Genomic DNA, 25,501 nt, shown 5'->3' on the forward strand with positions numbered 1-25,501 from the left:
GTGCAGGCATTTCTATGTGATGTAGCAAGAGGTACAGAAAGTGGGGAGAGTGGCAGCAAAATGGGAACTCAATGAGAAACAGCTTGAGGGGAAAAGGTTACATAGAAAATAACCAAGGCAGGAAGCCCAAAAGGCACTTGCTAGTTGTGAAGGAATCCCTGGCTCTATCAGCACTATCTAATTGGATTCAGAAGCCATCCGGTAGCTGTCCCAGCTTCTACCAGGGGAAAAACAGTAGCAAGTCACCTGCCCCAGGCATCGCTTTCTGTGTGTGCCATTAGAGATGTTTTAAAACCAGTTAGTTTAACTCCAAGCCAAAGGAACACTTACTGTTAGATTGAAAAGTAAAAATGAGGGGCCAAGTGCTTTCCTGACTCACTAACTTCAGGGGGCCAGGCAAGTGCTGAACCCTTGATAGAAGACTTTCCTTCAGGCAATGGCCATTTGGTCAGTATCCACAGAACACGGGATTAGGCAGGTATGGTGGTGGGGTTGAGGCATACCAGCCAGGGAAAGGCAAAAGTTGCTTGATATAGGCTGACTGCAGAGGTACAACAGCTGTGTGAACTGCCCCATTCATCTCAGAGGGAGATTAATTCTGAACCATACTGTCAATACTGCTAGCTATCTCACTGCAGGTAATTTAGCAGAAATATCCACCTACTCTGGTATTGGGAGAAGTGCTCTAGGAATTTTGGGTGCAACTCCTTCTCCACCAGCCTGACGCACAGGTTTCTGGCAAGAGGGAAGTACAAGGGTGAGAGCGCGTTCCCAAGAACACACTGATTCCATCCCCCCAGATCCCTTTATATTTAACTTAAGCATTCCAGGCAAATGCAGGTGTGGAGGCCTTTCAGAGAGAGAGAGGGAGGGCATGCCTGAGATGTCATTTCCCATCTAATGGGGTGCAGCTACTTGGAATTTTACCCTGCAGTTTGTTTACTGGCAGCCAGTGTAGACTCAGAGTCCAAAGGACTCTTGCTAGTTCTTGCTCAGGCGGCAGGCAGCCACATTGTAAGCCAGCTAATACAGTGGCTTGTAATAATTGTAATACAGTGGGAGAATCTGAGCAATCTTTGGGCTAAATCCTAGGCAGAGTACCTTGCAGTGGCACAGACTAGAGGTAACAATCTTGGTCAGAGGTTCTCAAACTGTGGTCCACGGACAGTTCCCTCTAAGGTGCGTGCCTGGGTGGCTGCACACAAAAGAATGAAGGGCCACCCACCTAATTAGTGGGCTCCACTAATTAGGTGCCTGGACCCTGAAGAAGATGCACATGTAAGGTGAGGTGATGGCCTTGGGGGGAAATAGGGGGTAGGTGGGAGGGGGAAATGGGTTGAGAAGAGGAGGTGTGGGGAATTTGGGACTGTTAGGGGGCTTATTCCTTCACCCACTTACTTCCCTGGTCCTTCTCGCATGAACAGAGAGCAACAATACCTGAAGTCCAAAGGTGCAAACAATTCGATGTTTATTGGGGTGAACTTCCAGCAAGCATGATTCTAGTTTCCTTCCTTAGTGCCCTCCTTCCCAGCTCTGACACCACAGAGCCTTACACCTGTGTTCCTGTTCCCATGCCTGCCCTTAGCCAAACATGATTCCAATTTTCCCACCCCCATTCCCTGTTCTCATTTCCCCCTTTTGCAAACCCCCCCCATTCCCTGTTCCCATTTCCTCCCTCCCCCCCCACCTCCACTTCCTGATTGACTGGAGACTATATAGTAAAACTTGACAGGTTTCAGAGTAACAGCCGTGTTAGTCTGTATTCGCAAAAAGAAAAGGAGTACTTGTGGCACCTTAGAGACTAACCAATTTATTTGAGCATAAGCTTTCGTGAGCTACAGCTCACTTCATCGGATGCATACTGTGGAAAGTTTAGAAGATCTTATTATATACACACAAAGCATGAAAAAAATACCTCCTCCCACCCCACTCTCCTGCTGGTAATAGCTTATCGAAAGTGATCACTCTGCTTACAATGTGTATGATAATCAAGGTGGGCCATTTCCAGCACAAATTCAGGTTTTCTCACACACCCCCGCCCCCCCCCCCACACACACACAAATTCACTCTCCTGCTGGTAATAGCTTATCCAAAGTGACCACTCTGCTTACATTGTGTATGATAATCAAGGTGGGCCATTTCCAGCACAAATCCAGGGTTTAACCAGAACGTCGGGGGGGGGGGGGGGGGGGTAGGAAAAAACAAGGGGAAATAGGCTACCTTGCATAATGACTAAGCCACTCCCAGTCTCTATTCAAGCCTAAGTTAATTGTATCCAATTTGCAAATGAATTCCAATTCAGCAGTTTCTTGCTGGAGTCTGGATTTGAAGTTTTTTTGTTGTAAAATAGCGACTTTCATGTCTGTAATTGCGTGACCAGAGAGATTGAAGTGTTCTCCAACTGGTTTATGAATGTTATAATTCTTGACATCTGATTTGTGTCCATTTACTCTTTTACGTAGAGACTGTCCAGTTTGACCAATGTACATGGCAGAGGGGCATTGCTGGCACATGATGGCATATATCACAGTGGTGGATGTGCAGGTGAACGAGCCTCTGCTAGTGTGGCTGATGTTATTAGGCCCTGTGATGGTGTCCCCTGAATAGATATGTGGGCACAGTTGGCAACGGGCTTTGTTGCAAGGATAGATTCCTGGGTTAGTGGTTCTGTTGTGTGGTATGTGGTTACTGGTGAGTATTTGCTTCAGGTTGGGGGGCTGTCTGTAGGCAAGGACTGGCCTGTCTCCCAAGATTTGTGAGAGTGTTGGGTCATCCTTCAGGATAGGTTGTAGATCCTTGATGATGTGCTGGAGGGGTTTTAGTTGGGGGCTGAAGGTGACGGCTAGTGGCGTTCTGTTATTTTCTTTGTTAGGCCTCTCCTGTAGTAGGTGACTTCTGGGAACTCTTCTGGCTCTATCAATCAATAGAGTGGCCACTATGGATGTAGAAACCCTCTACACCAACATTCCACACAAAGATGGACTACAAGCCGTCAAGAACACTATCCCCGATAATGTCACGGCTAACCTGGTGGCTGAACTTTGTGACTTTGTCCTTACCCATAACTATTTTACATTTGGGGACAATGTATACCTTCAGATCAGCGGCACTGCTATGGGTACCCGCATGGCCCCACAGTATGCCAACTTTTTTATGGCTGATGTAGAACAACGCTTCCTCAGCTCTCGTCCCCTAACGCCTCTACTCTACTTGCGCTATATTGATGACATCTTCATCATCTGGACCCATGGAAAAGAAGCCCTTGAGGAATTCCACCATGATTTCAACAATTTCCATCCCACCATCAACCTCAGTCTGGTCCAGTCCACACAAGAGATCCACTTTCTGGACACTACAGTGCTAATAAACGATGGTCACATAAACACCACCCTATACCGGAAACCTATTGACCGCTATTCCTACCTACATGCCTCCAGCTTTCACCCTGACCACACCACACGATCCGTCGTCTACAGCCAAGCTCTGCGATACAACCGCATTTGCTCCAACCCCTCAGACAGAGACAGATACCTACAAGATCTCTATCAAGCGTTCTTACAACTACAATACCCACCTGCGGAAGTGAAGAAACAGACTGATAGAGCCAGAAGAGTTCCCAGAAGTCACCTACCACAGGACAGGCCTAACAAAGAAAATAACAGAATGCCACTAGCCATCACCTTCAGCCCCCAACTAAAACCCCTCCAGCACATCATCAAGGATCTACAACCTATCCTGAAGGATGACCCAACACTCTCACAAATCTTGGGAGACAGGCCAGTCCTTGCCTACAGACAGCCCCCGAACCTGAAGCAAATACTCACCAGCAACCACATACCACACAACAGAACCACTAACCCAGGAACCTATCCTTGCAACAAAGCCCGTTGCCAACTGTGCACACATATCTATTCAGGGGACACCATCACAGGGCCTAATAACATCAGCCACACTATCAGAGGCTTTGGATTCTTTGACCATGGGATGGTGTTCCATGAAGGAGGAGTGCTGGGCAGAGACGGGCTCCACCTTACGAAGAGAGGGAAGAGCATCTTTGCGAGCAGGCTGGCTAACCTAGTGAGGAGGGCTTTAAACTAGGTTCACCGGGGGAAGGAGACCAAAGCCCTGAGGTAAGTGGGAAAGTGGGATACCGGGAGGAAGCACAGGCAGGAATGTCTGTGAGGGGAGGGCTCCTGCCTCATACTGAGAATGAGGGGCGATCAGCAGGTTATCTCAAGTGCTTATATACGAATGCACAAAGCCTTGGAAACAAGCAGGGAGAACTGGAGGTCCTGGTGATGTCAAGGAATTATGACGTGATTGGAATAACAGAGACTTGGTGGGATAACTCACATGACTGAAGTACTGTCATGGATGGTTATAAACTGTTCAGGAAGGACAGGCAGGGCAGAAAAGGTGGGGGAGTAGCACTGTATGTAAGGGAGCAGTATGACTGCTCAGAGCTCCGGTACGAAACTGCAGAAAAACCTGAGTGTCTCTGGATTAAGTTTAGAAGTGTGAGCAACAAAGATGATGTCGTGGTGGGAGTCTGCTATAGACCACCGGACCAGGGGGATGAGGTGGATGAGGCTTTCTTCCGGCAGCTCGCGGAAGCTACTAGATCGCATGCCCTAGTTCTCATGGGTGACTTTAATTTTCCTGATATCTGCTGGTAGAGCAATACAGCAGTGCATAGACAATCCAGGAAGTTTTTGGAAAGCATAGGGGACAATTTCCTGGTGCAAGTGCTAGAGGAGCCAACTGGGGGGGAGCTTTTCTTGACCTGCTGCTCACAAACTGGGAAGAATTAGTAGGGGAAGCAAAAGTGGATGGGAATCTGGGAGGCAGTGACCATGAGTTGGTTGAGTTCAGGATCCTGACACAGGGAAGAAAGGTAAGCAGCAGGATACAGACCCTGGACTTCAGGAAAGCAGACTTCGACTCCCTCAGGGAACGGATGGGTAGGATCCCCTGGGGGACTAACATGAAGGGGAAAGGAGTCCAGGAGAGCTGGCTGTATTCAAGGAATCCCTGTTGAGGTTACAGGGACAAACCATCCCGATGTGTCGAAAGAATAGTAAATATGGCAGGCGACCAGCTTGGCTTAACGGTGAAATCCTAGCGGATCTTAAGCATAAAAAAGAAGCTTACAAGAAGTGGAAGGTTGGACATATGACCAGGGAAGAGTATAAAAATATTGCTCGGGCATGTAGGAATGAAATTAGGAGGGCCAAATCGCACCTGGAGCTGCAGCTAGCGAGAGATATTAAAAGTAACAAGAAGGGTTTCTTCAGGTATGTTGGCAACAAGAAGAAAGCCAAGGAAAGTGTGGGCCCCTTAATAAATGAGGGAGGCAACCTAGTGACAGAGGATGCGGAAAAAGCTAATGTACTCAATGCTTTTTTTGCCTCTGTCTTCACGAACAAGGTCAGCTCCCAGACTGCTGCGCTGGGCATCACAACATGGGGAATAGATGGCCAGCCCTCTGTGGAGAAAGAGGTGGTTAGGGACTATTTAGAAAAGCTGGACGTGCACAAGTCCATGGGGCTGGACGAGTTGCATCTGAGAGTGCTAAAGGAACTGGCGGCTGTGATTGCAGAGCCATTGGCCATTATCTTTGAAAACTCGTGGCGAACGGGGGAAGTCCCGGATGACTGGAAAAAGGCTAATGTAGTGCCAATCTTTAAAAAAGGGAAGAAGGAGGATCCTGGGAACTACAGGCCAGTCAGCCTCACTTCAGTCCCCGGAAAAATCATGGAGCAGGTCCTCAAAGAATCAATCCTGAAGCACTTACATGAGAGGAAAGTGATCAGGAACAGTCAGCATGGATTCACCAAGGGAAGGTCATGCCTGACTAATCTAATCGCCTTCTATGATGAGATTACTGGTTCTGTGGATGAAGGGAAAGCAGTGGATGTATTGTATCTTGACTTTAGCAAAGCTTTTGACACGGTCTCCCACAGTATTCTTGTCAGCAAGTTAAAGAAGTATGGGCTGGATGAATGCACTATAAGGTGGGTAGAAAGTTGGCTAGATTGTCGGGCTCAACGGGTAGTGATCAACGGCTCCATGTCTAGTTGGCAGCCGGTGTCAAGTGGAGTGCCCCAGGGGTCGGTTCTGGGGCCGGTTTTGTTCAATATCTTCATAAATGATCTGGAGGATGGTGTGGATTGCACTCTCAGCAAATTTGCGGATGATACTAAACTGGGAGGAGTGGTAGATACGCTGGAGGGAAGGGATAGGATACAGAGGGACCTAGACAAATTGGAGGATTGGGCCAAAAGAAATCTGATGAGGTTCAATAAGGATAAGTGCAGGGTCCTGCACTTAGGACGGAAGAACCCAATGCACAGCTACAGACTAGGGACCGAATGGCTAGGCAGCAGTTCTGCGGAAAAGGACCTAGGGGTGACAGTGGACGAGAAGCTGGATATGAGTCAGCAGTGTGCCCTTGTTGCCAAGAAGGCCAATGGCCTGTTGGGATGTATAAGTAGGGGCATAGCGAGCAGATCGAGGGACGTGATCGTCCCCCTCTATTCGACATTGGTGAGGCCTCATCTGGAGTACTGTGTCCAGTTTTGGGCCCCACACTACAAGAAGGATGTGGATAAATTAGAAAGAGTCCAGCGAAGGGCAACAAAAATGATTAGGGGTCTGGAACACATGACTTATGAGGAGAGGCAGAGGGAACTGGGATTGTTTAGTCTGCAGAAGAGAAGAATGTGGGAGGATTTGATAGCTGCTTTCAACTACCTGAGAGGTGGTTCCAGAGAGGATGGTTCTAGACTATTCTCAGTGGTGGAAGAGGACAGGACAAGGAGTAATGGTCTCAAGTTGCAGTGGGGGAGGTTTAGATTGGATATTAGGAAAAACTTTTTCACTAGGAGGGTGGTGAAACACTGGAATGCGTTGCCTAGGGAGGTGGTGGAATCTCCTTCCTTAGAAGTTTTTAAGGTCAGGCTTGACAAAGCCCTGGCTGGGATGATTTAATTGGGGATGGGTCCTGCTTTTGAGCAGGGGGTTGGACTAGATGACCTACTGAGGTCCCTTCCAACCCTGATATTCTATGATTCTATGATTCACCTGCACATCTACCAATGTGATATATGCCATCATGTGCCAGCAATGCCCTGCTGCCATGTACATTGGTCAAACTGGACAGTCTCTACGTAAAAGAGTAAATGGACATAAATCAGATGTCAAGAATTATAACATTCATAAACCAGTAGGAGAACACTTCAATCTCTCTGGTCACGCGATTACAGACATGAAAGTCGTTATTTTACAACAAAAAAAACTTCAAATCCAGACTCCAGCGAGAAACTGCTGAATTGGAATTCATTTGCAAATTGGATACAATTAATTTAGGCTTGAATAGAGACTGGGAGTGGCTTAGTCATTATGCAAGGTAGCCTATTTCCCCTTGTTTTTTCCTACCTCCCCCCCCAAAAAGACGTTCTTGTTAAACCCTGGATTTGTGCTGGAAATGGCCCACCTTGATTATCATACACATTGTAAGGAGAGTGATCACTTTAGATAAGCTATTACCAGCAGGAGAGTGGGGTGGGAGGAGGTATTTTTTTCATGCTTTGTGTGTATATAATAAGATCTTCTAAACTTTCCACAGTATGCATCCGATGAAGTGAGCTGTAGCTCACGAAAGCTTATGCTCATACAAATTGGTTAGTCTCTAAGGTGCCACAAGTACTCCTTTTCTTTTTATAGTAAAACTTGTTCTGCTTTGCTATACCTTAACCAATCATTTTCCTGAAATTTAACTAACCAATCCTAACATATTGTAACATGATTATGTAACCAATTATATCTCACCACCTTAATTAGTTTACACCCAGCAAAATTAATTATACAGCAGACAGGAACAATCACAGAACCAGACAGAGATTATACAGACAAACAATAGCAAAGTGGGAACTATAAATGACAAAACAATACAGAAGTGTGGATTTCACATCCCAGCTATTGATAAGTGAGTTCTTGCCAGACAGGATGCTATCAAACGAAGTTTCCTTTTACATCTTCTAGGCACTTCCCTTTCTCTGGAGGTGACAGGCATTATCAGGACAGGATTGTATTCCTAACAGCCCAATAGCACCTTATTTCAATGTGCAAAAAGAAAAGGAGTACTTGTGGCACCTTAGAGACTAACCAATTTATTTGAGCATGAGCTTTCGTGAGCTACAGCTCACTTCATCGCTCACGAAAGCTCATGCTCAAATAAATTGGTTAGTCTCTAAGGTGCCACAAGTACTCCTTTTCTTTTTGCGAATACAGACTAACGCGGCTGTTACTCTGAAACCTGTCATTATTTCAATGTGACTAGTTTGGAATGTGAGGATGTGACCGGTCGCTTCCCAGCTTATGGCTGCCTCTGCTGCTTAGCCAAAGGCCTTAGCTTAAGAACAGGGCCTCAGACTGTCACAGTAAGAGAAGGACCTTACACCGGCAGACAGTGATTTTGATTCTTTCTTTTATACCTCTATAACTAGCCAAGTGATAAGAATACACCTAAATTCTTAGAATACAGGCCTTTACAGACAGGCCTGAATATCTATATTCTAACAGGGACATGCAGAGCTGCAGTGGCCAGAGAAAGAGGCGACTTTCCCCAGCTCCAGTGCTGTGGCTTCCGGGGCGAGATGGTCCTCCTTCCCAGCCCCAGCTCAGGGGCTGCCACAGCAGGGGAGAGACCCCCGTCCTTCCGTGGCCCAGCTCGGGGGCTGCCATGGCGGGGGAAAGAGGGCACATCCATTGCATTAGAAAGGTAAGACTACTGATATTAAAATATGAGTTGTGTGCTTTTATTTGTAGAACAAAAAACGTTAATTATTATAGGGGTTTTTTTATATAGTGCTTTTACCCAAAGTGCTTTACAATAGTGAGCTAACAGTACAAACAACATTTGGAAAGATCATTAAGTGGTCCACCGAGACCCTCAGCAATTTTCAAGTGGTCCACGAAAAAAAAAGTTTGAGAACCACTGCTCTTGGTGTTTGTGAGTCCAAGAGCAGAGCTTAGGCTAATAAGACTGTGACAGACATCTTTGAGTGAGAGGGTGGTTATGAACTTTGCCAGAGCCTCAAAATTATTTTGCCAGTCAGCCTCCATCCTCTCCACCTTGAGCTTAAACTGCCTGACTTTTGTCCAGGTAACTATCTCTGCAACACAGTAGGCAAGTAAGGAAGTAAGTCCAACTGGAGTCTGATTTAGAGACAGAACTGAATAGCCACACCATACTGATTACATCACTCTGTATCACCTCACAGTCCCTGTTCCCTTCCCCCGCCCCCCACCAGCATTTTCATGTAGATGGTGAAAAGGAAGGGGGAAAACCCAGACTGAAGCAAGCCTGTGGGAGCTGACAGCTGGAAAGCCTCAGCAAGGAAGAGCGGTCACCCACTGGGATCACTCCAAAAGAAACAAGATCACCTCTAAGGTGACTCCTTCAACTCCACCCAGGGCCTATAGATGTGTCAATATCACACGATGATCAATGGTATCAAAGGCTGCTGAAAAATCTCACAGAATTAGTCAAGACATCCCCTCTCTGTCTATTGCCACGAGGAGACTGTCAGCTATGGAGACCAACAGTGTCTATCTAGCATGCATGGTCTGGCCTGGAACATGAGCAAACTGGAGGATGTCAGATGCTGTTCATGTTGGACTCCCTCAGTGATCTTTCCTAGGCAGGCAAGGCCACAGATGAGTGATAACTGGCAAGGACATCATAAGATACCTATGGGGGCCATACAGAGGAGAGATCACCTTGGCACAGTGGCTGTATGGCCTATCTTGGCCTTATCCCAATGGTATACAAGTGCCTAGTGGTACAGGTAAACACCAGTTCTCCACATTTGAGTGTCCCCACCCCCTCTTTACACGCAAAGACATTGTTCTAATCAGGAATCTCTTGTTCTCCTATGGTTCTTAAAACACTATGAACTCCTAGGGGCTGAATAATAAAATGATTCCTTAATTATTCACAAAAGACATCAGGGCAAGGATATTAGATTCTGGAAAGCAATTGTAGGATTATGGAATGGAATGAGGCTGGTTCAATGGGACTGAAGAAACCCCACTTAGTCCTAGGGCTAGAAGTTGCATTCACAGACTTCCAATGCTACAGAAACAACCTGCAACCCTGGACAGCAGAGAACACCACTAAGCGCTTGGTGGTAAGGGGAGGGCAGCCATTCACCATCACTCTGCACTTCCAAGCCTGAGGATACCAGCCAGGAGCAGACACCATCCTCCTCATCACAGAGACTGGTAAGAGCTAGGACAGCCCCTGCAGAGATCAAGGAAGGGGAACCCTCCTAGCATAAGAAATAACCCCTGCTAAAGAACCCTGCCTGCCCTCCCGTAAGTGACTGAGAGGGACATGGAGAGCCCAGCCCAGCAGCTAGATGCTGACATCAGGAACTGGAACTAAGGCTGAGGCCAGGAGCATAGCTGAGTTCAAGGCAGGAGGAGGGCTAGGAACAAGCAGCCTCAGGAGTAGTCACAGCTCAGCTGAGGATAAATACAGCGTGAGCAGCTGCTGGGCTTAAGAGCCCATCTGCTGACATTTCCAACCAATCAGGCAGTGTAACCACTCATGCAGCCTACTATAGGCCAGCTGCACTCATTAGGTTGCCTAGAGGTTTGCTCTGCTTCAGGCCAGATTCCTGACAAACACTGGGTCCGCCTGCCCCCTCCCCCATGTAATTTCAGTAGGTGCAAGGGGGTTCTGAATCCAACACAAGCATTCTGTCTTATTAGGATATGTTTAACCTTCCGTCTATCTGCCAAAGGGCCCTGACCTGACAGGTCATCCAGAACACAAGCTATATTCTCTTTGGCCAGGTCAGGCCTCAGGAGTAGCTGGAGGGCAGCCTGTGCATCAAACAGTCCCAGCTCCATGGAAGTCACCTTGTCTGCTCCAGCCAGTGCAGTCATCGGGCAGTTTCTTCTGAAGATTCACATTGACTCTGGTACAGGTCACATCCCCTCCTACCAGTTGGGGGAGTTCATCCTGCTCTTTAATGCTTGGTGCCCAGGTATGTGGCTTGCCATTGGGTGGTTCTAACTTGTCTGTGCTGAGCCCTGGACAAACAAAAGGGATGTCTCTCCACCGAGGTACTTCTCAGTGACTTCAGCCAGCATGGACCTTCCCACAGGGTTTCCTGATCCCCTGTACAGCCCATCCAGTCCCAAGAGCCCACATCTCTTCCGGATGCTAACCCCAGAGAACAGTGTTCTGTGTTTGTACAGTGCCAAGCACGCGGTCAATGCTACCACACTCAAAACACAACAAGCAATTAATCCCAGTCTGAGGGAGGCTCTGACCCCTCTGACACAGGCAGAGACACAGCTAATAAACACGTCACCTGAGAGAGTTTAAAACCTAGTAGTGAATGTTTTTCCCTTTGAATGTGTCTGTATTCTCCTGGGGAAGGAACACTGTGCTAGTGCGACACAAACAGCCTCTCAGGGCCTTTAGAGCTATCCCAATTGCTTCTTCCCATGAGCCTCTCAGTGTGAGAGGAGTAGACAGTTCAGTGCCCTGGGATGCACATCCATTGGACCTGCTCCTTAATGTGGTAAGGACACATTTTAATAGTGCAGTGACTCCAGCATGGGAATGGAAAGCTTACCATTCCTAGCTCCCCATTAATGCTACTGTCAGAGTGAGTTCTGAAGAGCTTTGATACTAAAGAACTCATGATCTATGGAAGCAGCATTGGCAGAAAGAGAAAAGCCAGAAAGGAGGCAGTTTCTGTATTTTCACAGCTATGTTAAATGAAGGGGGGTGGGTAGCTCCCTTTTATGGACACCCAGCCAGCCAGTTAGCTATAAAACCCCTGTTAGGAGCTGTTCTCTAATTGCTTTACCTGTAAAGGGTTAACAAGCCCACAGGTAAAAAGAAAGGAGTGGGCACCTGACCAAAAGAGCCAATGGGAGGACTATAACTTTTTAAAATTGGGGAAAAAAGCTTCCCTGTGTCTGTGTATTGTTGTTCCCCAGGAAAGAGGGAGCAGTTATGCTGTAAGAAGCTTTAAGTCAAGTATGAAAAACCATCAATTCATACCTTGAACCTACTTATCTGAAATCCAAAATATATAAGCAGATCAGAAATGTCTAGAAAGATGCAATTAGGTTTTATTTTTTATTTTGTAAGGCTTGTGGACTCCTCTGTGCTAACCCCAGATGCTTTTGTTTTGTTTGTAACCTTTAAGCTGAACCCCAAGAGAGCTATCTGAATGCTTAATTTTTGTAACTGGGTTTTTTAAATCTAGCAAAAGCCTAAGTTCCAGATGTATTTTCTTTCTTTTTGTTTTTAATAAAATTTACCCTTTATTAAGAACAGGATTGGATTTTTGGTGTCCTAAGAGGTTTGTGCATGTGTTGTTTAATTAGCTGGAGGCAACAGCTAATTTCTTTTGTTTTCTTTCTCAGCTCTTCCCTGGAGGGGGGGTGAAAGGGCTTGAGGGTACCCCACAGGAAGGAATTCCCAAGTGCGTGGTGGCAGCATCGACCCATCCAAGGTCAGAGAGAAGCTGTGACCTTGGGAGTTTAATACCAGCCTGGAGTGGCCAGTATTAATTTTTAAAATCCTTGAGGGCCCCCATCTTATGCACTCGAAGTGCCAGAGTGAAGGATCAGCCTTGATAACAGCGTTTTGTGTTCCAATTTTTCAGCTGGTGATATGTATCTAGCAATTCCTGGAAGGCAGGAATATGTAATGAATGACTATGGCTTAATCTACCAGGGAAACAAGAACTGGATCCATCCCTATCCTTGGAACTATGGACAGGTAAACTGGGCCTTCCCAGCAGCCTCTTTGGGATGGAACCCATGTTCTTATCTGTTACAAGGACAAAACTTGTCGCCAGCTCCCCTTGCTAAATGAGGCTTGCTGCTCCAGCTCCTCACTTTGGGATCATTCGGCTCTGCCACTTGTGAGCACACATGCAGAGGCCCGGGGGTGGCCAGCTCTGGCTCCTGGAGTAATATGTGGCCTATAACTGCCCTTGTCTGTAATGTGGAGATTAGGTGCACAGAAGTTCCAGCGTACAATATTCCCTCTTGATCTGAGCAGCCCAGCCCTTATGCGGTGATCTGTTGCTCTGTGGGCAAAACCTCTGCATTACAGTTGAAGACTGCTGCAATAAGCTCCACTTTACACAAATTAGATGTGGCACTTGGTCTTCCAGAAGACGCTAATGCAGCCCCTTTTGTCACTCAAAGATTGGACATTTCACCTGGCCCAAGCATGGACTCCACTGCTATCTTTGGGGAAAAACAGGACCTTCTCAGAGCATATGCTGACAGAGCCAGATCCCTGGCCTCTCTTTTAGCTGCACTGTATGCAGAGAGTGCAATGGGGTGTGGCTGGAGCAGGGGGCAGTCTTTGTCTAGCCGAGCCATCTCTGTGAGGCATCATTTAAAGCAGGCTTTTTTAAACCTGAAGTTAAACTGGGAGCCAAAATAGCCCCCCCAACCCTAGGACTGGGGGAATGGAAGGGTGGCTTAGTCCCAAACAGAGTTCAGCTGTAACTGAGGATCTAGACCTCAGAAGAGTGAGAAGCTATGGGTCACTGTGCTGCAGGGGTGCTCATGCACTGCAGCAAGAAGGCTATGGGTCGCTGTGCTGCAGATACTCTGCATTTGGAGGGCTATAGGATTAAACATGCAGATGGAATTCTCAAGGGAAAATTTTAGTTGAAAAAAACTACACCATGACCCTTCACATTTGTGCCACACAAAGCTCTTCCAGCTGCTGCTCTCTGGCTAAGGAAGCGAAGAAGCATCTATGTGTATATGAAGGGCTAGGCATATTTAATACAGAACATGGGAAGCAGGTCTCTATAACTCCTGTTGTGTAAATGACTAGGTCACGTTTCACAGGCAGAAAGGCATGGTGCTAAGACGTGTCTCTTTCTTTCCTCTCTCAGTTTGAGGAGGATACTGTGGATATCTGTCTGAAGCTACTGGACAGGAGCTTAAACTTCCAGTGTGACCCAGTCAAAGAGTATTCCTTAGGAAATAATCCCATATACATCAGTAGGGTGGTGAGCGCTATGGTAAGTGAAGGATTAATCATACTTACTTCCTTATCCATCACTGTACAGACACAGAACTCACAAAAGTCTTTTCTGCCACTCTAGTAGCGGCTACATGTCCCCTTCATGCCTTGCCAGGACAACTGTGTCATCCCCACAATGGGCTGTGGCTGCATCCAGGAGATGTTGTGATTCACCATAAGATGCCCATGATGTGCCCCATCTATGCATGCCAAAGAACTTTCTAGGCTGCAGTCTGCGGGTTCTGGTATCCCTGCTTCCTTCCAGATCAACAGCAATGTTGACAGCGGGGTTCTAGAAGGGAACTGGAGCGAAGATTACTCCAGCTGCATCTGCCCATCTGAGTTGAATGGCGGTCATCATACTGAGACAGTGGGATGCTGCAGGAGGTCAACCAGTTAAATATGGGCAATGCTGGGTCTTTGCAGTTGTGATGTGCACAGATAGGGCGAGTGGACACTGAAGGGTATGTACATAAAATTAAAGTTCATGTTAACTCTGGGGATTAGCTCAGAAAGAATGAGAAACGAACATCCAACTATATAAAATGTGTTTATAACACAGCTCATTGCCACAATCCAAGGGAAGCAGGAGAGTCTGGGAGGTTGGGAATAAAACAGAGTTTCTCACCACTGAGCCATTCATTCACATCCAACCCACCGTGGCAAAGACTGATGTTCTTCACTGTCCTCTAACTGGTAATGTCAGCAAAGAGGCCAGGGACTAGATGGATGATGGAGATTGAACAGGCATCTTCCCGGAGGAATCCAGGCACACGGCAAAAGGCTGTGAGAAAGCCTGCACTGCTGCTACCCAGGCTGGGGATAGACTGGGTTCCAGGTCTGTGAATCTCACATTGTATGAGGAGAAAAACCCTTACTTTCAACTCTTCAAATTCTCAGTAAAAGCCAGGAGAAGAAACTAGCACGTGGCTTTACAGTCTGAGGGCTCTGCGTGCCACATACAAGGCAGGCTCCATGAGATACAGACTGACTTCAAAAATAACTTGGTTAGATGCTTCAGTCCTAGTAGCTGTGGCTGCTTTTCATGGCCACAGTCACCAGCTAACCACACGTACCCTAGAGAATAGGCCTCGGAAATGCAATGAGCTGAAGGGAACTAAGGCACACAGCAGTTCTAACGCAGCAGAGGGCTGTTACACCTGCACTAACCCCAACACGACAGTCTCCCTCTGGGAGAAGCAGCTCAGAGTTCACTGGAGAGGCAGCACTCGAACCCCATTACCACCCTAGATGGCAAGCTCCCAGAGAAGTTAGTTGATTCATACACAAACTGAAGGGAGATTTCAGGTCCACCTGCTCCTCAGTGCTGGCTGTTGTGACTCTCTCATTACGGGTAAAGCACAGAGATGGGGTCATGTCTATTCAGTCACAGGCTATGGGGTCCTATGGGGCCTGGGGATCAGCACTAGCCCAGCAGCTGTAACTTTCCTCTCCCTTTCCCAGTGATGAGATGCCTGGGGAATCCCAACCCGCACCTTACCAACTTTGAGTCAGGCCACAAGAAAGACAGCAACCTGATTATTGACAAGTTCTGTGATACCACAGGCAGGATCACTTCAGTCCCTGGAAAAATCAGCCTCACTTCAGTCCCTGGAAAAATCATGGAGCAGGTCCTCAAAGAATCAATCCTGAAGCACTTGCATGAGAGGAAAGTGATCAGGAACAGCCAGCATGGATTCACCAAGGGAAGGTCATGCCTGACTAATCTAATCACCTTCTATGATGAGATTACTGGTTCTGTGGATGAAGGGAAAGCAGTGGATGTATTGTTTCTTGACTTTAGCAAAGCTTTTGACACGGTCTCCCACAGTATTCTTGTCAGCAAGTTAAGGAAGTATGGGCTGGATGAATGCACTATAAGGTGGGTAGAAAGCTGGCTAGACTGTCGGGCTCAACGGGTAGTGATCAATGGCTCCATGTCTAGTTGGCAGCCGGTATCAAGTGGAGTGCCCCAGGGGTCGGTCCTGGGGCCGGTTTTGTTCAATATCTTCATAAATGATCTGGAGGATGGTGTGGATTGCACTCTCAGCAAATTTGCGGATGATACTAAACTGGGAGGAGTGGTAGATACGCTGGAGGGCAGGGATAAGATACAGAGGGACCTAGACAAATTGGAGGATTGGGCCAAAAGAAAGCTGATGAGGTTCAATAAGGATAAGTGCAGGGTCCTGCACTTAGGACGGAAGAACCCAATGCACAGCTACAGACTAGGGACTGAATGGCTAGACAGCAGTTCTGCGGAAAGGACCTAGGGGTGACAGTGGACGAGAAGCTGGATATGAGTCAGCAGTGTGCCCTTATTGCCAAGAAGGCCAATGGCATTTTGGGATGTATAAGTAGGGGCATAGCGAGCAGATCGAGGGACGTGATCGTTCCCCTCTCTTCGACATTGGTGAGGCCTCATCTGGAGTACTGTGTCCAGTTTTGGGCCCCACACTTCAAGAAGGATGTGGATAAATTGGAGAGAGTCCAGCGAAGGGCAACAAAAATGATTAGGGGACTGGAACACATGAGTTATGAGGAGAGGCTGAGGGAGCTGGGATTGTTTAGCCTGCAGAAGAGAAGAATGAGGGGGGATTTGATAGCTGCTTTCAACTACCTGAAAGGGGGTTCCAAAGAGGATGGCTCTAGACTGTTCTCAAAGGTAGCAGATGACAGAACGAGGAGTAATGGTCTCAAGTTGCAGGTGGGGGAGGTTTAGATTGGATATTAGGAAAAACTTTTTCACTAAGAGGGTGGTGAAACACTGGAATGCGTTACCTAGGGAGGTGGTAGAATCTCCTTCCTTAGAGGTTTTTAAGGTCAGGCTTGACAAAGCCCTGGCTGGGATGATTTAACTGGGAATTGGTCCTGCTTTGAGCAGGGGGTTGGACTAGATGACCTTCTGGGGTCCCTTCCAACCCTGATATTCTATGATTCTATGATCCTGGCTCTGACAGCAAGGACAGTGTGTGGTGAGATCGGCTCTGGCTGCAGGTCCCTGTATTCAGCTCTGGGATGGACAGGCTAGGCTACACCCTCCCAGATAGCCCAGGAATGGAAGGGCCGCGCTTTCTTCCTCTGCTCCATCCCTCTGGCCCCCTAGGATAACTGCAACTCAGAAGAACACTTCAGGGCTGCAGAAAAGTCTTTCAGAACAACAACAACGAATGCTGTTGCAATCGAAGCCTGGGAGAAGCAACCCCTCCCCCACACACACAGCAAGAGGTGGGGGGGGGGGGGGACAGTATGGGATCATCTTCACTGGCATTGCAGCACCCACCTCACTCCCTTCCCTCAGCTTGGGCACTTCTTTGCAACTGAATTTAACTGACCTGAATGTTGCAAGGTGACAAGGAGCTGCCTAGTTGACACAGCAGCAGGGGTGCTGGAACAATTTGTATAGGGGGAGTGCTAAGAGCCATTGCAACAATCTGTAAATCCTGTAAATGATGGAAACCATTCCAGCACCTATGCACAGCAGCATGAACCTTCCTGGCTCCCACATGCAGCTTGGTAACATGGCCGCTTTCGGCTCCCACATGCAGCACAACGGCTCCCCAGGGCCTCACCCTGGCGCAGTGACTCACATGTGCCACACCCTAGAGGGGCAGTTCCTCCAGCTCCCAAGGGCCTCATACAGCAATCACATAAAAGTTATCTGCAAAGCAAATCCTTGTCTCTATTTCCTCCTGTAGGAACTTCCACGTCTAGAATGAGTGCTGGATGGCACAAAGGAACCTGCCCCCAGGATACGCAGGGTGGCAGGTACTGGATGCAACTCCTCAGGAAACTAGCACTGGTAAAGGCTGGTCTCCTCTCTGTCTGGTCCTTATGCACAGGCGCTTCAGCTCTGCAAGAGCCTGGCTCACTTTGCTTCCTCTCTGTAGGGGTGTACTGCTGTGGTCCTGCCTCTGTCATAGCCATCAGAGAAGGGGACCTGAACCTCTGTTACGATCATAGAATATCAGGGTTGGAAGGGACCTCAGGAGGTCATCTAGTCCAACCCCCCTGCTCAAAGCAGGACCAATCCCCAATTTTTGCCCCAGATCCCTAAATGGCCCCCTCAAGGATTGAACTCTCAACCCTGGGTTTAGCAGGCCAATGCTCAAACCACTGAGCTATCCCTCCCCCACTGTATGTTCTCCATGGTGAAAGCCGACTGCATTGCCTGGCTTGCCTATGGAGCAAGGAAGGAAATACTTCACGGGGACACGCACTCTATTGGGAACCACATCAGTACCAAGAGCACTGGGAGCAATGAGTGCGAGGCTATCACCAATAGCTATAAGTACAAGGAAGGTACAGAAACACCCAGCCCAGGCTGCTCTTCCAGCATTAGCCACAGTACAAGGACAGGCTTGCACAGTGGTATAATACAACAAACCAATTTGCAAACTGAGCTGGGAAGCCATCTATATCTCACTTAGCTGGCAGAAAGTGTCAGCTGTAGGGAAAGGAGATCTGAGGCCTTAGAGATTGTTCAACCTAGACTGGGCCTCAGCCTCTTTTCCTTTGTTACGGATGGTTGGACATTTTTCCAGACCAGCTCTGCTGAGTTTATGGAGAGCAAAGTACCAGCGCTGTTTCTCTCTTCAAACCAGCTCCCAGGAGGAAAGGCGGGTGTATGTGAAGGCCTGTGCCCAGGCACAGCACAAACCAATGAGAAGTCCTAGCACAGCAGGGCCCAACAGGCTCCTGCCAGGAGCCCTGAGATTTTCACCGGCTCCACCCACCCCAGAAGAGAACCATAACCAGGAGCCACGGAAAGTGGCACAAACCTATCTGAAATTTAAACTCGCTGAGTCCCCTGAAATTGGTCAGGACATCAAGTTGATCCTGCTAGCTTGTAACCTGGCTTTTGAGTACAAGAATGTAAAGCTGAGTGTGAGTACCCAGTCCATGCTGCACAATAGCACCCCCCCACCTCCCTTCTGGCAGGAAACACTGTACATCACTTTCCATCCCAAAGAAGGTAATTTTCATTGCTGCTCCAATCTTGGTGCAGGGCCCATCGGGACACTGCATGGGCTCAGGAAGTCAGCCCACCAGGCACTGGGGAGCATCAGTGGAGCCCAGAGTGCCTGGCCTACAGCTCTGTGAATATCTGTTCTGTTTGTAGAGAAGATCTTTCCATGGACAATCTCATACCCCTACTACAGGAACCATCTGCCCTAGACAAGCTGGTTCAGGTCACTGCCATGGGGGGAGGAGAACACCACCTGGGAGAAGCTGCTCGTGAAAAAGATCACCACCCTGGCTTACCCTGCTATCCTCATTAATGTATGGCAGCCTTGTGTAGTTAATTGTTTCCCCTAGGGGCTGAAAGCCAGGGCCACGCAGGGTTGGGAGGGAAAGGAAAGCAGGGAGAACTTCTCCTTTAGAAAGGAAGCTCTGTCTCTGGAGCTCTTGCAGGGAATGGAGAACCCCCACCAAATGCTGCTCTTCCAGAAGACAGGGAAGACTGTCTGCTGCCCACTGTGGATTATGCTGAGCTTCCATCCATCTAGTCTGACGGAGAGAGTCTATCATTACTAGCACGCCCACTGTACATGTTCACTGCCTCCAGAAGAGAGGGGAGCAGCAATATCCACATTTTATCATTTAGGAACTGGGACTTGTCCCCAGACAGTTGGCAGTCCGTGGGTAACTGGGGTTAGAGTTGGGAAGTTCCTGGCACCCACCCATGGATGACATCTCTCTCTGACTCAAAAGAGTCTGAAATACCTCATCTTGACTATTCCTATCCATCTGCTGCTAATCCAATCACAAGCCCACCTGGTTGTGCCCACTGTACAGAAATGGGTGAGCTGCTGACTTCAGCTAGATGAAGGGCACTGCAAGCTCAGCACAGCCAGCCATCAGTGCTCTAGAGACAGGACAACACTGGTTACGTCTACACTGCAAATAAACCCCTCGGGCTGGCCTGTGCCAGCTGACTCAGGTTTGGGCTAATGTGCTATTTAATTACAGCGTAGACTGTTAGGTTCAGGCTGGACCTGACCTCTGGGACTCTCCCCCAACACAGGGTCCTAGAGCTCAGGTTCCAGCCTGAGCCCTAAACACCTACACTGCAATTAAACAGCCCCTTAGCCCAAGCCTCGCAGGCCCAAACCAGTCAGCATGGCTACGGTGTTTAACTGCAGTGTAGACATACCAACTGATAAGCCACTAGCCGTATTGGCTCATCTGCCTTTAGTAAATGTGGACCTCCAGTGGCCAGCATGTGAATAGCAAATAGCACAGCATATAGAGAATTTTTAATACATTATTTTCATTTGTAACTTCATTAATTTTTCCATTGGTGAAATGGTACGGGGTATGTATACAGAACAAAAAAACCCTGTAGCTGCAAGTCTCACAGCCCAGCTCTGCAGATTTGGGCTCATGCCATAGTACTAAAAATAGCCACGTGACATTCCAGCTCAGGCTCTGAAACCCAGGGAGAGAGGTGGTTTTCAGAACATGAACTGGAATGTTTACACAGTTATTTTTAGTGTCACAGTATGAGCCCTACAAGCCCAAGTCTGCACACTTGGCCTCTGAGGGTATGTCCACACAGCAACTGCACACCCACAGTTGGCCCGTGCTAGCTGACTCAGGCTAGGGCTGCAGGGCTGTTCCATTGCTCTGTAGACTTTTGGGCTCAGGCTAGAGCCAGGCTCTAGGGCCCTGTGGAGTGGGAGGGTCCCAGAGCTCAGGCTCCAGCCCAAGCCCAGAAGCCTACATAGCAATGAAACAGCTCTGTAGCCCGAGCCCTGCTTCCCCAAGCCAGCGGGCATGGACCAGCCGCGGGTTTTTCTTTGCTGTGTAGACATACCTTGAGACTCACTGCTCACTTGTTGTGTAGACCTACCCTTAATGTCCACTGAAAGACTCTCTTGGTTTCTTTGGACAGGATTTGCATACCCTCCAACAGCTGAGACACAGAAGGGGGTAGTTTAGCTTCAGCTCATGCTCCCCTGAAGCTGGCCACAGCCCTGTGCAGCATGGGAAGAAGTTTTTAGTGGTTCTAGGCGGAATAGAGAATGATAAGCTGGAGGCAGCTGCTTAGATTATAGGAACAGGGCTGAGGCAGCCATGAATGTTAAAAGAAGCTGCATTTCCGACTCCTCTGCCTTAGTCCCAGCTAACAAATACTGCAATAGTGGGGGCAGGCTGGCACTGGAGCACAGCATCTGTCCCCACCTCAAGCTGGGTCACATCAGAGCAGAGATCTATACAGAGCATATGGTGGGGATGAAGATCTGACACATTTTTAGATGCACCCAGGAAAGTACCTCAGAAAGCAAGAGGAAGAATGGTCTAGGAATTAGGACACTAGCCCGAGACTTAAAGACCCAATTTCAATTCCCTGCTCTGCCACAGACTTCTGCCTCAGAATCTACAGCCTTGAGTTAGTTGCCCTGCCCCTCAAAGGGAGTTAGACAGATGTCTCCACTCAGGATTTACAGCTAAGCACCCTCTCCTGGAGTTAGTCACCTAAGCCAGGTCAGCCCTTCCTGCAAAAAACAAACCAAAAAAGAGAGATACTGGTGGTGCCTGCCCCCACCCCCTTATGCCAAATAGCCCAGGAGTTAGAGCACTGACCTGGGATGTCGGAGACCTGGATTTCAGTGTGCAGCTGCAGGATCCATACAGCATCCCCTGGCTTGCTGCACACTAGCACTCTGTGAGACAAGCCCTAACAGACATCAATTGCAGCTGAAGAGTGTGAAACTGACCTCACTTTGTATGAGCCACTCATTTGGAGCAGGAAAAGCCAGATCCCGAGAGAGAAGGGAAATTTCTGCAGTTGCTCACAGCAACTATCAGGGGACAGATATACCCCAATGAGGGGAGGAAATAGAGCTGCTGAGTTATCAGTGGAGAGAGGGTCAAATCTGGTGGGAACACTGGCTTCCAGGAAAGCTGGGGAAACAGCAGAGTAAGAGGCAAGAATAGCAGCCAGCAAGGGGAGCGGAGGGCAGGGCTGGGAAGAGCAGGTATTTTACGTGAAGTCACCATTATTTCCGCTATTTAGCATGGGAGCCCTCAGACCCCAAGAAAGGACCAGCATCACTTTCCAAATCATCCCCTTCAAGAGCAGCCAAAGGCAGCTCCAAGTAAACTTCAAGAGCAACAAGTTCAGGGATATCAAAGGGTACAAGGCTCTCAAGGTGGCACCCACCAGTAGATTTTAACAACTCCATGATCATAGCTGTGCAGCCTGAAATGAAATTCACAGAGAAGGAGCGCAAACTCCCCACACAGTGTAATGCAACAGCAGGAAGTATCCGAATCAGGAGAATGACCTTTCACCACAGTAGCTACTGGAGCACAAGGAAAGCGCTAAGGTTAAGTCCATGTCCATGCAAGGCTCCTGCTAGGTAGTACATTGGTGCAGCAGCTCCTAAGCTCCTGTGGGTGCCTGGCCCTGTACCGCAGTGGCTGTTTAAGGCCAGATGAGCTAGGACAGCACAACCTGCTGCTACAGTCCATTCTTTTGAATTAACAACAAAATACTGCAATCCTATCAGTCTCCATTGCCAGCTTGGTTATAACACAAATAGACTCCTATCAGAGGAGTCTGCTTCCTCCAAGTTCTGGCTAAGGGTGCTAGGCAGTAGGAGCTACGGCACGGCAAGCCTGGCACGGCACGGCAAGCCTGGCACGGCACGGCCCTGTGGGTAACTAAATCTTGATGCAACATTTGAGTGCTCTTGAAGCTGGGGTCTGTTCTTATTCAGACTCCGTGATTATGGAGAACCTGGAGCAAATGGGAGGTACAAGGACAGAAAGGGGCACACTGAACAGCTCTGGATCCAGGATCAACTTCCTGCCCAAGGAACTGACTTACTCTTTGTTGCACTAGTAACTTACAGGAGAAGTTTTGTCAGGTTGAACCAGCCACTGACTTTCCCAACCACCATTGTCCTACAATTGGCTAAGAGCTGTAAAGCACTTGTGGGGTCCTCAGATGGAAAGTGCCAGAGTCTTATTATTAAAACTTAAACCATCATTTGATGGCAACATCACAGCACCAGAAGTCCCTTGATTCTCACTTGTTGCTTTCCCCCACACCAGCCTTTAAATATGCTGGGGTCACCAATAAAATGTGGAGATGTAATTAATCAAGTTGTGGGGACTTAGCTCAGGTCCTCCAAGAATAGCCTCCTCACCCCGTTCACTTCCCCTTTCCCCCTAAATTAAATCAACTACGCTCACATACTCTCTCTCTGCACTCTCCCTACCTCCTCACTAAGTCTCTGCCTCCCAGTCACACTCCTCTCACTCATTCTCTCTCTGCACGCTCCTTCTCTCCAGATGTGGATGGGCTCCCAGGGATGATGCTCTCCCTTATCCCAGGCTTGCAGGGCAGGGGTAGAATACTGTTGGAATAAGGTGACCATTTACTAACAAAAGCCAGGATACCCTCCCCGCACACCCTCCCGCACTCTGACTCTGATCTGTACAGGCTGCTCGGGGTTTGTGCCCCCCACCCTATGTTCTAGCTCCTCTCCCCATCTCTGTTCTCTTCCCTGGGCTTTATTTCTGTCCTCTCCACTCCTCACTTTTGCTGCATGGAACGAGGAAGTGAACTGAGACCAGCATGGGTGACAGAGAGGTGCCTGGTGGACACAATAAAGAGTTTAGTTCTGAGACATAGACTAGGGCACAGTGAGACAGGCCCTTGAAGGCTCTGTTAATAGGAGCAATTGAAAGAGTTACAATATCCAGTCACTTCAGAGACCTGCATCCTGGTACTATAACTGAGATGCCCTCACATCTTTCCTCCCCTTCCTGTCCACTTCATCACATAGGATTGTTGAATTGGTGCCTTCAAAGGCTGCTTTCTAATAACATGAGAGAACTGAGAGACAACAGTCAAGCTCTGCTGGAATCATTCCACTGTGGTCCTGCTCCATCTGCCTCATTACGCTATTAAAGAGAAAAGGAGGACAGTAAGAGACTGTGTTCATCTTGTATAGCAGGTTCTCAGGAAAGAGATGCTTGAGAGCGCCTTCAGAAAGATAAGAGAACTTAGGACTGCCAGCACCAGCAAGACTGCTCCTTGCACTGTTCCTCCTGCCCTTGAAGAACCAGCTCCTCTGCTCTTTGCCTGCATCCAATGTCAGAGTTCCCTGCTGCTGGGATAGGATGTACACCTGCCTGTGGAAGTGTCTAACAGGACTGGTGGTAAGAAGGCTGTGCATCTGCTGCTGAGGTCCCTGTCCCTGCAGTACAGAGGCACGGCCATTACCCAGCTCTGGAAGGAGAAGCTTCATTTCTTTCTCAAAGATAACCAAGGTAAGGTCTGTACCACATGCAACCACAATGCAGTCTGACCCGACAGGCACAGACACTCCAGCTCCAGAAAACCACTTCCAGACCCTACTTTTCACTTGGAGAGAAGTATGTTTAGTTTCCAAATGTGTGAAGAGTTGACCGAATAACCAAGTGACGCCAACTTGATTTACTGTTAGTGGGGGCCACATGGGGACACTATCCCTATTACTGGGGTGCAAATTCAAAGCCTAGCTGGGACTATGTAGCTATTAAAAAGATGGGGCACGGGTAGTCTTGAGCACTACAATCCCAGCAGAATTACCCAGGCTGAGACTAGACTGAACTCATCACCATTTGTTTCCAGCCTGGGTGCCTGATGCACAGTCCAAGAGGACACTTGGAGAAGGTCATCTGCTGAGGCTGACAGCATGCTGAAGGACGAAGCCTCCCCCAGTACGTACTTTGGACAGGAGGAGATCAGCATTTGCAAAGCCCAGCTCACTACTGAAGTAAAAGGAGGGGTCAGTCACTTTGTTACTGCAGCAGTGAGAACACAGTGACCTCTATAGCCACAAGCAGGACAAGTTTTGTTGGGCTGAGTGGCTCAGAGATGATCTTTTCCACTATGGAACTAAACTAATAGACCATTGGGTGTGGGTTGGGAGATAGCAAGCTAGGCTGCATTGCCATGTACAGCCCCTCCTCTCCCGCCGCCCCCAAACTGTCCCAGCTCACTTGTTGGACCGGACAACCACAATGGTTCTTTCTGGCCTTAGAATCAATGGCACAGGACTTCAGAGATCCCTAAAGCACATCATAAACCCTGCACTCCAGTCTAGAGCACAAGGGATACAATAGGAGCTCACAAGCAGGCGGTGCAGATTGGCAGAAGTGAGAGATCAAGAGGCTCACCTTAGAAGATGGACAACCACCAGTGGCTCCCAGATAGCCTGTTCTAACCTCCTCAACCCCTAGAAGCTTCTCACTTATTCTTTCTTACCTCCAGAACACTTACTTCTCTTCACCGCTCCCAGAGTGCGGTGCATTATCAGCCAACCATAGCACAGATCAGCCTCCTACCCCCCTGGCTGAGCCCCTGGTGGAGTGTTTGATGGCAGTCACAGACAGGGCTCATTTATAGAGACA

The 25,501-nt window shown here is 48.4% G+C and overlaps 1 protein-coding gene across 1 annotated transcript; it reads left to right on the forward strand.

The window, feature by feature from the left end:
- Positions 1-10,050: 10,050 nt before the first annotated feature.
- Positions 10,051-22,269, forward strand: LOC125622455 (protein-glutamine gamma-glutamyltransferase 5). Its single transcript, XM_075118995.1, is given in 14 exon segments — positions 10,051-10,287; positions 12,699-12,814; positions 13,956-14,084; positions 14,352-14,437; positions 14,439-14,545; positions 15,551-15,666; positions 16,766-16,773; positions 17,047-17,061; positions 17,785-17,888; positions 17,977-18,050; positions 18,223-18,388; positions 18,690-19,185; positions 19,279-19,374; positions 22,110-22,269. Coding segments are annotated over 14 exon segments (1,908 nt in total). The 5' UTR covers positions 10,051-10,052.
- Positions 22,270-25,501: the final 3,232 nt, after the last annotated feature.

The sequence above is a fragment of the Caretta caretta genome, chromosome 13, assembly GCF_965140235.1.
Source record: "Caretta caretta isolate rCarCar2 chromosome 13, rCarCar1.hap1, whole genome shotgun sequence".
NCBI classification, from domain to species: Eukaryota; Metazoa; Chordata; order Testudines; family Cheloniidae; genus Caretta; species Caretta caretta.